Raw genomic sequence first — 14,077 nt, 5'->3', positions numbered from 1 at the left:
GGAAGCAAATGTTGCCAGCACTGTTTTGTTGGGTTTTTTTCTTGGGAGTGGGGGGCAGGAGGAAAAGCTCTGCTGTGCTCATGGCCTCTTGCTCAAAAGGCATCAGAGAAAACCTGCTGTCCATCTCCACCTTCACAAGACCCTCTTAACACCATCCCTTGATACAGTGCACATCTCTTTAGGACTCCAGCAGTTATTTAAAGGGGTGAAGGACCAGTCCAGGTGCTTGGGAGAGTCCCCAACACATTAAAGGCAATGTTCACGCATGCTTTTGTCCCAGTCCCAGATGTCCTTAGATACAGATCTCCTTGGAGGACTCATTCCCAGTTACCCCTCTCTAAATTTCTGCCATGGAAGAAGTTGGTTACACAGACAGATATTCCCAGGCAGGTCACTTAATGCCAGCCAGCACATGCAGGGACAATAATAGGAACTCTCCCTGACTCCTATCCAGCAGTGTTTTAAATAAACTCATAATTAAAAAAAAAAAAAAATTGAGGAAAGAAAAAGAAGAAAAACAGTCAAGTGAACATAAACAATCTGAAAAACACTGTTTCTGGCTCCAGCACGCACAATTTATAAAAGCAAACAGCCCCCTTATGGCTAATTCTCAACATTGCATCAGTTCCAAATATCCCAGGGGATTTATCTAATGGGGAAAACTCTTCTGAGGAACGCAGGACTTTTCACAGCAAGACAGGTTTACTCTAAAGCTTTAGGATGAGGCAATTTATATAAGTGCATTACAAGGCAATGCACCCAGCCAGCTCTTCATCTGAACCCTTCTAGAGCCAGTCTGGTGAGCATGCAGTGATCTGTACACCTTCAACACCAGCTTAATTCCTCTTTCAAAGCAGCAGCATGGAAAGAAGCTTTCCTGGGGAAGGCACGACAAAACATGCTTTTTAAAAAAATTCAGTTGTATAGAATTTTGTTGCACAAAATGAGGGGGAAAAATAAACAACCCTTTCCTGCCACACACTTCCTCAGGAAAGTGGGAATTTTGGCTTACCTATGTTTTGACAGAAAAATGCTATTTCAGTCTGAAAGGTGTTTCATTAAAAAATACCTGCTGCTGAAATTGATCCTGCTGCATTTGTTTGCAGGCTAGTGCATCTGCAGTCATCTCCTGCCCTGCTTCCAATGCTCCCCCACAGCACCCCATGTCCTGCTTCCACCACTTACCATAGTCACGATACCACACATTTACAGTTCATGCAGCCAGGGCCGCTCTCATCTGGGGGATTCAGCTTGCGCAGCTTATGCTGCCGGATCTCCCGCACCAAGGTGTAGAAGGCATCCTCAACGCCCTGGGGAGAAAGCACAGCTTGAAGCAGCTGCCCACTCTAACAAGGGACAGTGGAGAGAGGAGAGGGCTCTGCTCCCCAGCAAGGTGTCCCTAGCACTGTCCAGCAGTGCCAATTGCAGAGTTAAAGGTACAGAACCAAGCTGGGAGGACTAACAAGGACCTGAGTGTGGCTGTAAAACGGAGAGCAAGACTGAATAAGCAACCATGAGGATAAGGAGCTCTGAAGTCCCTGAGATTCAGCAGCTCTCAGCAGTCTGAATGAGGTCTACCACCCAAGAGAAAAGCCACCACTAGACCACTGAAGGTGTCAGTTCCATTTCCTCCCCTGTGCTCTGGGAGCTTGACATGGTCCTTTCATCAGCACTGGTATATTCTGCCTGTAGGTCTGCCCAAATAAACCATGGATGAGGTTAGCCAAGTGACCTGAGCTTAGCTGACCTGCAGTGACTATGGAGGTTATTCCAGAGCCTTAGAGAATGCCCTGAGAAGGCATCTTGTCTTCACTGCTGCCACAGCATGATGATGCACTTCTCATGATGGGAGGCTCAAGCCTGGACTGGGAAGGGAACATCCTGAGAGAGCATTTAGCCCTGAAGAAGCAACTAAGCCCATCCCTAACACCAATCTGTCTGCAAGGCAGTGCCTGCCCGTTCCTGCCCCTCCAGGGCAGCAATGGAGGAAAGAAAAGAAAAAGCATTTTGTTTAAAAGTCTCCTCCTACCTGTCTGGTTTTGGCAGATGTTTCTATGTAGGGGATCCCGTAGCTCCGGGCCAGGTCCTGCGCTTGCCGGGTCTCCACTGTCCGTGCAGGGAGGTCACATTTATTCCCCACCAGCACCATGGGAACATCATCTGAGTCTTTCACCCTCTTGATCTGCTCCCTGCAAGAAGAGGAGGTGTGAAGAAGTGAAGGGGCAGCTCCAGAACACTCCCCACCGGTTTCTTTGTTGAGATTTAACAACTACCCATCGCTCCTGTTGAGTGCCTTGTGTTGAGCTTTCAGAAAAATGTAAATGACTACGGCACACAAGTGAGTAAACAGCAAAACAGGGCACTTCTGGAAATGAAAACTAAACATACTTCTGCTTTAAATGCAGCTGTTTACAAAACAACTTGAATTATGACAATCTATATTAAGACATGAGCTTAAGATAGTTTAAGTTAAATAAAGATGAATTCTCAAGCAGTTACCTGTGCTATTTCCAACATTTTAGATTAAGTAATTGCACCAAGTGAGGAGAAAAGAATAAAAAATCACCTGCAACCAGAATTTGCTGAGCTGATAAAGCAGCTTTTGGCAGTGGTAGCCTTTTCTGCAGATGCACAGGCAGTATTTGCTCCCTTTCAGTTTAGTTCAGGTCACTCAAAGTTGAGAAACCAACTGGGAACTAAAAAAGCTGTAATGCTCACTTCTTCATTCCAACATTGGATCTAAAACTAGGTGGGCGAGGATGAGATCTACCACTTCTAAAAATCTTGAAGGCCATTATGACCACAAACAATTCATTCAATTCCCTTCTGATAGATAATAACTTCCTTTGCTTAATAAATCATTTAACTTTAAATGCAAAACAACTTTTTTTTTGCTAGTAGGTCCAGAACATTTAACATTATTTTAATTTAACAAATAAGAGATTTAAAATGCCAATTTCTGCATTTTAATTGAATGCAAATCTCCATCCAAAGGCAGCTGGACATTTATCACACAAAAGAATCAATCATCTTTTTCTAATGTAGTAGAACATAGAAATGAAGCCTGACTATATGCATGATATGCCATAAGGCCATTTAAATGTTCTGTGTAACATCCTGACCAGCAAATACAAGTACTAAATTTAGTGCATAGGCTACACTTAGCTGAAAAGAGATACCTCCAAATGGTTACTAACCAGGGAGAGCCAGCATTTCTCTGGGGAATATTCTTTTAAAAGTGCAAACACAAAGAGCACAGGCTAAAGGAGATGAAAGCCAGTGATTTACATCATGATGGCTTGAAATCGAGCCATCCTACCAGCAATGCACAGCAACCAGCCCCAGCACAAGGATGAACACTCCTCAATCCCTCAGGTGCTTTAGGAAAATCCCGTCCTTTGGTTCAGCTAAAAGAAGCCAAATTAGTGCACCTGTGCAGCTATTACACTGAGCAGCCTTTTGGATGAAACTAAAACATCTCAGCAGCTCCAAGCAGCACCTCTGATGGTAGAGCAAGGAAGGGATGTGCCTGTCCTCAGAACAACAAGATTACTGGGACTCTGGTTTATGATGAGGGACTGGGATATACAGTCCCTTGTGGGACAGAGCAGGGACGGGCAGAGCCGTTTCCTGCATCCTCTGCAAGTACTTCCCATCGCAGCCAAGCCATAGGAAAAGGCACAAGCAGAACGATCCCTCCCTAAGGTAGCATCGGGGTAAACAAGGAAGATTCCTGCTGTATTTACATCATCCTCTTGACTCTTCAGCTCTGCAGGGGCGACATCAACAGAGAGGAGAATGGGGATGGGTACTGGGACAGGGTCCCTGCTTTGCCACCACTTCCCCAGACATCTTCTTGGGCAAATCACCTCATTGGAGCCCTGACTCCCATTCTGCTCCATCTTTGCCCTGGTTGAAACCAAGCTTCAGTGGGGCAAGACTGTCTCTCCACATGTGTGTGCAGTTGGCAGACCACAGCCTGGTTGTGACAGTGGACAGCAGGGCAAGCAGCTTTCCCTGTCCTTCCCAGCCTCCTCTCCCAGCTCTAGGGCCAGTAGAAGTCACTGAGATTGATTGCGCTAACAAAGCAATTCCACTAATTAGGGAGGGAAGGGAGGGGGGTCATACAGGATCAGCTCTCTCTTTAGTCACCATAAACACTTAAACATTACATTACCAGGTCCCCAAAGGCCACAAGCAATCCCTTCGGAAGGGTTTTATTGGAGTCACTGACATTAGCCGTCTGCTCTGTCTTTTCCCTGGGGAATGGCCACTTGAGCTAATTGTCTTTGCTGGCAGTCTGTGCTTCCAGTGTGGGGCCTGATCTGAAAGGGTGGGCAGGAGAGTGCAGCAGCAAGGCCTCTCTGCACAAGGCAAGAGGAAAGGGCCCTTCCCAGGATACTGACCTGTACTGGTGAATATCTTCAAAGGACTTGGTGTTGTTGATGGCAAAGACACACAGGAATCCTTCCCCCGTTCTCATGTACTGGTCTCTCATGGCACTGTACTCCTCCTGCCCTGCAGTGTCCAAGATGTCTAACAAACAGGTCTCTCCATCGATGACTACTTGCTTTCTGTAGGAATCCTGCAGGACAGGAGAAGGAAAGGAAGGAGGATGCATTTAGGGAGGGCTTGCATCTGGCTAAACAAAACGATGCAGCGAGTGCATCCCTGGGAAGATGCCAGGTCATGCTCTGCCTGTGTTCAGCTTCCATTGAAGAGACGACTCAATCTGTTTCAAACATGGGAGGGAAAAGAAAAATAATTAAAAAAAAAAACCAAAGGAAAAAGTGAGCAGCTAAGCAGGTTTCTCCTTGTCTGTCAGAACCACAGAGAAGACAGCTCCCAGCTTGCCCTCCCCATTCCCAGCCCTGCCTCTGGCAGACCAGGTGCAGCTTCAGCTCTACCACGCTGCATAGCCCTGAACAAGTATTTCCTAAGCATTGTTTAGTCTCAGTTCTAATTCCTTCTGCTCGAAGAGTAAGGACACTCAGGAGCTCTGACCAGCCAGGGCTTCCAGTCACTATCTGTGATCTGCAGGGCTGGAAAGTGTTTAAGATAACCTGGAAATCCAGTGCCTCCAATGCATCTCAAATCAGGCACCAGAGGCAATGTTGCCACCAGTAAGGTTTCAGACTGGGTTTGATGGTAAACCTCTTCTTTAAACATGAGGAAAAAAAAAAAATCAAATCACACTGTGAACAGGGTGTTTCCCACAACCAGTCTGTGCCCAGAGGGCTACAGGAGAGGTAAGAACTATCCAGGCAGGTCCTTTGAAGGTGGGGGTTTTCCCTGCAGCAAAGGCAATCACAGTTTATCATAGATGTGAGAAGCTCTGGAAATCACCCAGTGCATCCCTCAGAAGGTTTCATTTTCACAGCAGGCTCCTCAAAGCACTGCCCCTCCCCACTATGCTTCTCCCTGTGCTCAGTCTCATCAGCAGAGATGCTTTGGGGCAGCCCTGCACAGAGGACATCCCTCATCCCTCTCCAACACCCATCTCCTGTGGACAATGCAGCATCCTCAACTCTCAGCAAGAGAAGGAAGACAAAATGAAAGGTATGGAAAAGATACAAGTCAGCAGTACAACCACACAGTGCTTTGCAGCCACTCGCAGAGGCTACAGCTGCAGTTTAAAATTAATTCAAATGTCGGCTGCTCTTCCAATGACCACAACAATGTTATCAGATGAGCTTTGCAGGTCTGCAGACAAACAGCCAACACAGCAAAGGTCACCAACAGGACTGGCAGCAGCACAGAAAGGGAATGGGGCCAACACGGCCTCTATCCTTTGGTTCATTACCACAACGTCATTTGCTGGGGCTAATTAAAGTCTTTCCTCACCTTGCAGAGAGGGGTGTGAAATCAGAGATGCAATCTGCTCTGCCACGACCTTCTCAGCTGTGCCTTCCCAAAAAGTGGACTGCTGACCCATCGAGAATAAGCATGGAGTGAAAGGCTGGCTTCCAGCCAACTGCTCTGAAGGCAACTGGCAGGCTGCCCTGCAGGAATGTGCTCCCATTTCTAATCAATAATGTATCTGGAGCCTCCCTTGTGCAAGAGGTCTCGAGTGCCTCCTCTGTCCCACAAAGCATCCTCCCACCTCTGCACCTTGTCTTGGGACAGAGGACCAGCCTCTCGGCACACATGTTCACAGTTAATTGCCAACTCCCCAGTTCCAGGATGTTTCACCAGCACCCAGCATGCTGACAAAGAAGAGATCCCACACTTCAGCTCAGGGCATCAACAGGCTACCCATAAGGCCAGCCAGCTGGCTCACAAGGCAGAGACGTCAAACAATCTTGCAGAGGATGCTTTGCAAAGGAAGGGGACAAGCTTTCCCCATCAACACTTTGTGTACAGCTTCATTTGACCTCCCGCTCCCCAGGAAGCTCAGGATGTCAGCTCAGCTGTCCCTGCCACATACCCAGGTGACATGGCTGCCACTGCAGGGCTAGCTGCCACCAGCCCACAGCAGCAGCCTGCAGCCTCAGCGCTCCTCTGCAGCCCTGCATGTCCCACCCCACCACAAGCAGAGGGGAATGCAGCCAGACCCAGCTGTGAAGTGCCAGGCAGCAGAAACATGTTTGGGGTCCAGACTCAAGATCCCAGGCAGATGTTGGGAGCATCCCAGCTGTGCTGGGGGACCAGGCCAAGAGGCCCATTTGCTAAGCACTACAGTCAGGATATGACCAGAGGTTTGGGAAGCCATTACTAGCTAGCTACTAAGAGCTGGAAGATGAACCAAAGAATTTCTCAACACAGTGAAACTCTTTATTCCATCCCTGCTTATTCACCATGGGACAATGCCAGTGGCATAGCTTTCCTTGCTGCCTTGGCCCTCCTGTTCCCAAAACAAAAGTCCTAAGATCCTTGGCAGCGCAAGAGCTGGCCTGTGAGAGTGTGCTGTAGTGGGGTGGACAGTGTTGAGTTACACAGCCAAACATTTGCACACGTGAATCCGGAGGGTACAGGGTGTCAGGGTGACACCCAGTCAGGGTCTCTGCTCCAGACAGGGGACAAACCTCCACACCTCCTGCTCTGGGAGCATCTTCTCAGTGCACCCCAATCTGCTTGCACACCCCTTTGTCTGTGCTCAGTCCATGTGGGCGATGGGCAATGCCTTTGCTACATGCACGTATCCTCTTTTTCCCCTGCTTTTATCCTGCTCGTTTCAGCATTGCTGTGCTGCTTGTTAGCTGGCTGAACAGTCATAGTCAGCTCCTGGGCACAATCCAAAGCAGCTTAGTCACAGGAAGGTGGTTTGTTGGTCACATTTGGATGGCTAGCAGGTAGCTCTCTGTCTCTTAAATCCCCATAAAATGAAGCATAATTAAAAGGAATCACCCTGAAATGAATCAGTAGTTGGCCAGGGGACCAGGAGAAGCAGGGTACAACCAAGGGAACTGCAAAGGCATCAGGGTTCTGGTGGTACCCGCAGGTGGAAAAGTACCAACGGTGAGAGGGCTGAAGAGCAGCTTGAGGCAGCTTTTGGAAGAGGAGAACAGAATGGGCTGGAGTGAACAGTGGAGGAGAGAGCAAGTGTCTCCCAGAGCAGTGCAGAAGTGGGTAGGGTGAGGAGAGTGTTCTGGGAAATGCCATGCAAGGTTTACATTCCCTGCTGCCTGTTTACATGGAGAAAATTCCCTGCAGGGAGCAGGCAGCTGGAGACAAAAAACACAGGATGCCAAAACCCAACACTTCACTGGGTAAGAGTTGCATCTGCCCACCTAAGGTCCAAGAGAGACCATGCAGATGTCTCCCCAGGGAGGTTACTCTCCATGAGAGGATCTTTTGCCAAAATCAACCCAGAATGGGTTTCTGTGAAAAGTATACAATAATACTGAGGACAAACACATAAGGGGAGAGGAGCTGGGGACGAAGGCAGTTGCATCCATAAGCAAGGAGACTCAGGAGCCCTGAATTAAATTCCAGTCTCTGCCATGGACTTTCTAGGTGACCTTGGCCAAATGATGTAATAGCACGTGCTTTTTAAGTGCTTTCTCTCCTTCCCATCTGAAGGATTGTAAGACTATTTCTGCCTTTCTACCAAACCTTGTCTTGCTTGTTTATGTAAGTTGTAAGCTCTTCAGGGTGGGGACTACACAGACAACACCTACCAGAATAGATTTCTCATCCCAGCTGGGGCCTTTAGCCATTATGATAATAATAACTGCAGCAACCACAGCTGCATTTATACGCATCTGGTAAAGAATCCTTTAGGACTGCAGACAGGGAGGTTATTGTCCAAGAGGCATGACAGAGCTGCAATTTGCCTTCTTAGGGTGGACTTTACTCCTTGTGCAGAGCAGTGGCTGCTGTCTACATCTCACTCAACAAAGGTGTCAGTCATGCAGAGGCTAATTAGCATGTCGCTAACTATGGTGAAAGCAGATAGAGAATGGAATATATTTTTGGAAAATTAAAGAAAATAATAATAGCACAACAGATATTGAAGACTGGATCCCAATCTGCCCCCACACAGCCTGTGAGAACCACAGAGTCCCTGTCTGCTTCTTCAGGCAGGGTGCTGAGCTAGACAGGTCAATGCTGCCATCCACACCGACTGAGACAAACACATCACCCTTTTAACTCGTTGTGAAGAAGCAGAGGCAGCACTCTGGGAGCCACAGCAGTTCAGCTGCTCAGCACGTCTCGCTCAAACTGCAAGACATACATAATACAACCAAGCTCTGATAAAACCCATTTCATCAGTAAAGCTCAAAACATCCTGCAGAAAAAGTCAATACATTTACTCTGATTTCACGGGAGAAGAAATGGAAGCACAGGCACAAAATGGCTCTTCAATTCTAAACCTTTAATCCCTCCCTATGTTGTCATCTCATCAGAAAGGAAGACTTTTGTGCTGCCTCTCAGCCCCTGCCCTGCTCTGCCAGTCTCTGTTGCTTCCCATGTCACCTCTCTTCAGCAGACACCACTATCCTTCTGCAGGAGATGTTAAGTCGGTCACTGTGACCTCTGAACACACACATAGTGACTCAGAATAGCTCTGCAAAGCAGAGGAATATCCCTGCTCAAGTTCAGACTTGAGACCAAACTGAGCATGCTCTGGGTTGGAGATGAGGTGGAGAAGACAAAAACGTGCAGACAGACTGACCCCATGCCCAGAGCCACTTACCTCTATTGTGGGGTCATACTCATCAACAAAATGGTTCTGAATGAGCTGTATTGTCAAAGCACTCTTCCCAACACCACCTGCTCCCACCACCACCAGCTTGTACTCGGTCATCTTCCAGCTGACCCCAGCTCAGGACCTCCAGGAGCACCACCACCTGCAAGGACAAACATGGTCACTATGCTAAGAGAGGTTACTTTAAAATGGGAAAAATAATCCATCAAACCAAGTACAAAAAATCTGCTTATCCTGTGGTCTGTTGCAATCCTTCAGCCTGACTGTCTGGATGCAAACTTCACAGGTTACTTAAGCAAACTTCAGGAGGTAGGAGAGCATTACTGATGAGAAAACAAGAGGTACAGGCTGTGTACATCAACCCCTAAAGTAACCAGTTTAAGAAGTCTGGTTTTGCAGAAGTGCTCAGCACTGTCCCTGATTTACCTTATCTCAAGCTGACAATCTGAAATCTTTAGATAAATTTGAAACCCTTGGACAACAAGGTTGGAATGTCAATTCCCACAAGAGCAGGGAAAAGCCCTGCCCAAATATGCTCCATGTGTTCACCCTCAAAGCTGCATTAAACCTCAAACCACACAGCAGAGTTGAAACAGTGGCACATCCCCACCCTCTGCCTGTCCTCCAGCTAACGGTGGTGCTATCATAAGAACTGCAGAAGGGGCATCCCTGCTCCCTGAGCTGAATTTGGCACACCCAACAGGGGAAAAGAGATGCTGTCACAAAAGGTGCTGACTGACAACGATGATTAGGGTCAGGATGAGCAAACCACACTTCCGCAGTACCTCCCATGGCCCTTCAGCAGCAGAAGATTCACATCTCCCCAGCTCCTCCCTTAAATTTCTGCTCCAAGTCTGCTGAGAAAGAGGAACTAACTCAGGAAGACTACAAAACCCCAAAGGTTTAAATAGAAATCCACCCTCATTGGACTGCAGGCCCTGCCCACTGAAAGTCACTCCAGGGTCAGATACTCGTTCTCAGCCACCGTCTGCAAGCTCTGGGGAAGCCACCCAAAATGCAGCAGGTAGCAGGAAGACAAACTCCCAGTTCCCCTTGTCAGAAACACTTCAGTATTCACAGGGATTAAAACCCCCTCCTCCACCCTCCCACCCCAGACAGTTAAATCACTCCACCCTCCCCCTCCCCAGGCTTGCCAGCCCTGCTCCTAAACTCTGGAAGTTGCTACAAACTGTGCCAGCAAAGGCTGCTCTAGACCCAGACCACAGCTGATGCATTTGCTAATATAGCAAAGATCTAATGGCAAGGAGGCCAGAACTTTCTGCCTTCAATCCCCACCTGACTGCAACCCTAAACCCTCCAGAGAGTTCCATCTCCATCTCGAGGAGGGAGCAATCAGACAACCACCTCTTGCCGAAGCCCTTTCCTGAGCTGCTATCTGATAGCAGAAAGGCAAACAAAGCTCATGCCCTTCTCAGCATCCAGAATCCTAAAGAAGGGAAAAGGAGCAAAAGAGCAACCAGGTTAATAAATATGATGCCAAGCAGGACCTCTAGTTTGCTATGCTGGAGAAGCAGTTAAACACGATGGAAAAGTGGTGAATGGCAGGGGTATAGTAAGTGCAAATAATGCCATACCCTAGGTACCTACCTGAAAGTGACACTGCTTCCCCTCAGAGTCCAATGTGCCTCTGTTCTGGCAGCCAGGAAAGAGCTGCAGATTGAAAGCAAGGTTTCAGGAGAGAATCCAAGTGACCTCACTAATTGACTCTGCACACACATTACTCTGCATGCCCTCATGTCTATGATGTTCTCACATGCACTACTTCTCAGGGACAAGAGAGATCCTCACCCCGGGCTTCTGATCTCTCTGGGAAGAGACACAGTGAAAAGGGGACTGAGGAGCAAATGTTGACTGACCATCTCCACCAGCACAGCTGTCTGGGGAGGATTGCTCCTTCAGCAAACAGCTTCACAGCTGAACGCAGAGGGGTCCTGGGGGTCTGAAGAAGCGCTGTGACCAGCTCCCACCTTTTATTACAGAGCAGGGAGATCTGCAACCCCCAGAAAAACACAAGGACTTTGCTCTGCATCTGATACTGATGATGAAGCAATTGCCACAAAGATGCTCAAGGAAAACAGCACAACTGCCCAGGCCTGTAGGACTTGCTAAGGCAATGAAAGCTTTGACTCAATACAGGGAGGAGAAGACGTAAGTTCTCTAGGAGAGGGTTCTCCCTCAAGACCACCCCAGTGGAAAGCATTGCCTACTCCTTTGGAAGACCCCCCCAGCACACACAGCCATAGCAGCTTTATGGTCCACACTGCAGCAGGAGGTAGGGGACAAGGTGGTCACCCACATCAGCTTAAATGTCTTCCTGCTCCAGACCCCAGCTGAGCTCCATTGCACAGCAGAGGGGTGGCCACACACCAGCAAGCTCTGCCTATCACCACCTTAGCACAGAGTTTTAAGATCTGGCTCCTCCACAGAAACACAAATCCACATCTTCTTGCCCCTCACATACCCAAGAGGCAGGGAAAATGAGGAGGCCAAAGGAGCTATTGCTACTCTCCGCTTGTGGCCCACACATGGACAATTTACATACAAGACCCCTGCAATGTTGGTGTTTGTTCACTGACACCATCCCTCCAAGGTGCTGTCACCTCAACTAACTCTCCACTACTCTGCCATCCTCGCCCCTGCAGTGGCAGGACAGATTCTGCAGCTTGCAAAGGAGTGCAGGTCCAGCCTACCCGCTCCATACCATTGCTGCAAAACATGTCCTAATGCAGAGCGAGAGCGTGGGGAATGATGGACAGCTCTGGGCATGAGAGCTGCCTGAATCAATGTGGGCTAAAATCAATGCTCAGGGGAGCTTGTTTCCTTTCCCCAGTCCAAGCTCCTCACACGGGCAGCATGCAGACCCAACTGCACACCAGAGCATGGGCAAATCCCACAGAAGAAGCAGCCTGGCCAAAAGCTGCAGGGAAAGCAGAGATTTCCATATGGCCAAACTCTGCCACAGAGTTGGGCAACCGGTCCTATCCTTAAGCTTACCAACACCATCTCGTAATTCCCCCATCACACTTTTTGCTCCTGAGCATGGGAAGAGCAAGGCTGCTCTTTGATGCACCTATAGTTTCAACACAGGGGTGGCTGTTCCTCTGCGCCACAGGAACATCACCACCATCACCATAGGGGCTAGTTCAAGGAACAACCATCCCAAAAAGCAGTGTTTCTGGCTTTCTATAAAACAGACACAGGGGAGAGAGAGCAGGGCTCCCATCAGATAGATGGTAACAGACACCCCAGTTTTCATGCTGGTGACACACCGGATGGAGCTTTACAGCCTGTTGGTGGTTGTGAAAGCTTCTCCTGATGCGAGGATTTCCAGTTTCTATTGCTCAGCAGCCAACACAGAGCCCACACACAGCTGACCACAAAATAACAGAGGGAAACAAAAGCACAGCCTCCCAGTCCCACACAGAGCAGGAGCAATGCTTCTTCCATCTTCTTCAAGCTCTTCAAGATCTGGAAGTCTGATCCAGGTCACCATCTAGTGTTTCTCTATCCAAATTTATCACCTCTGCAGCACTCTGCTACTACACTCTCCAAAAGCCACACACAGGGCTGTCAAGCAACAGCTGAGAGAGACAGCAAGGAGGAGAGCAGTTCCAGGAGCACCGTCTGGAAAGAGGAGGGCTGGGATCCGCGTGCCAAGCCAACGGCCCCAGCGTGGAGCCGGAGCTGCTGCTGCATTTCCTGACCTCGTGGATTTTCTCCTGTAGCGAGAGGGCTCCTGGCTCCCGTTCAAAGCTGTCTAGGAAAGCCTCACCGAGTGCTTCCGCCTGGCAGCAGCAGCTGCTCCCAGCCCAGTAGCCAGAGCCATACAGCTCCAGCAAACAGGAGCCATCTGCCAGCCTTGTGCAGGAAGCAGGGAGAGCAAGCACCCAGCCCCGATGGAGACCAACATCCTACCTTTGTCTCACAGAGAGGGGATGGAGGCGTGGGTGAGGGCAGAGGGCACACCACCTCCCCTGCCTGCACATGCTGGGTGGCAGCATGGAGGCCCTGCCTGCAGAAACAAGGACCAAGATGCTTGGCAGAAGCTGTCATGGGGCTAGGACCTAAAGTAGGTCTGAGCATCAAGGCTACAGGTGTTACCCAGAGATCCAGCTGCAACAAACAACCCGATCTCTTCACAGTCCCTATTCTCTAGCCTAGAGAGATAGTTTGGGAGACCTGACTTATGAAGCCTTCAGAAACTCACTCAGCAGAGGTAAGGAACTCAAGGGGCTTGGCCCCATCAGTAAATCCCATGTCAGCACTACAGTTTTAACAAGAGCTCAGGCATCAAGCAGAAGGGATACATGGTGGGTTTCCAACACATTCACCACAAGGGAGCCTCTGACACCCTTCCAACAGAACAACAAGGAGCTTTGTCTGTGTCCCCTGTTTCCTCCCATCACTTTGTTTCTCTCCCAGGACAGACACCAAGCCAACTAAACAAGTCAAGAGACAGATTTCTGCACAACACTGCTGTAGTAAGGCCAGCCATGCCAGAAGTTTTACAGCTGTTCATTACTGAGCATTCACCATCACTGCACCTGCCCACTGGGATTTTCTGCATTTAAAGGCATCAGAAGTCAGTTTAAACTCTGCAAATATCTTTGGGGTCATCTCAGATCCTTTCCTCCAAAGCCCTGTCCAGAGAAGCCATATGACCACAAATGCCACTGTGTTTGATTTTATTTCCCTTCAACAGAGATGCCCTGCACACAGAAATGGTCTGTAGTCCTCTAGGACAACTACACTTATCCCAGTCTTTTACCAGCAGTCATCCACACCCACACATCAGGAATCCTACTCAGTGATTTCTGAGCACTGATAAAGCAAAACTTTGTTGGCTTGCCCCAGTGACTGTCTGGTCACCTCCATTTTCTCACGCACCAGAGTGTGAGCAACATC

General features: G+C 48.8%; 1 protein-coding gene across 4 annotated transcripts in view; it reads right to left on the bottom strand.

The window, feature by feature from the left end:
• HRAS (HRas proto-oncogene, GTPase) overlaps positions 1 to 14,077 on the bottom strand; it is a 39,851-nt gene that overhangs the window by 1,179 nt on the left and 24,595 nt on the right. For 2 of the 4 annotated variants that reach the window (XM_058829047.1, XM_058829048.1), the window contains 5 exons: positions 10,760 to 10,822; positions 9,140 to 9,293; positions 4,407 to 4,585; positions 2,030 to 2,189; positions 1,186 to 1,310 (listed from right to left, as the gene is read on the bottom strand). In XM_058829047.1, coding sequence (XP_058685030.1) covers positions 1,191 to 1,310; positions 2,030 to 2,189; positions 4,407 to 4,585; positions 9,140 to 9,250 — 570 coding nt within the window. In that variant the 5' untranslated portion in view covers positions 9,251 to 9,293; positions 10,760 to 10,822 and the 3' untranslated portion in view covers positions 1,186 to 1,190. The remainder of the gene's footprint in view (positions 1 to 1,185; positions 1,311 to 2,029; positions 2,190 to 4,406; positions 4,586 to 9,139; positions 9,294 to 10,759; positions 10,823 to 14,077) is intronic. The other 2 variants (XM_058829046.1, XM_058829045.1) reach the window with 1 other exon arrangement.

The sequence above is a fragment of the Poecile atricapillus genome, chromosome 1 (genome assembly GCF_030490865.1).
Source record: "Poecile atricapillus isolate bPoeAtr1 chromosome 1, bPoeAtr1.hap1, whole genome shotgun sequence".
Classification (NCBI taxonomy): domain Eukaryota; kingdom Metazoa; phylum Chordata; class Aves; order Passeriformes; family Paridae; genus Poecile; species Poecile atricapillus.
This window is presented reverse-complemented; position numbering and strand designations above follow the sequence as displayed.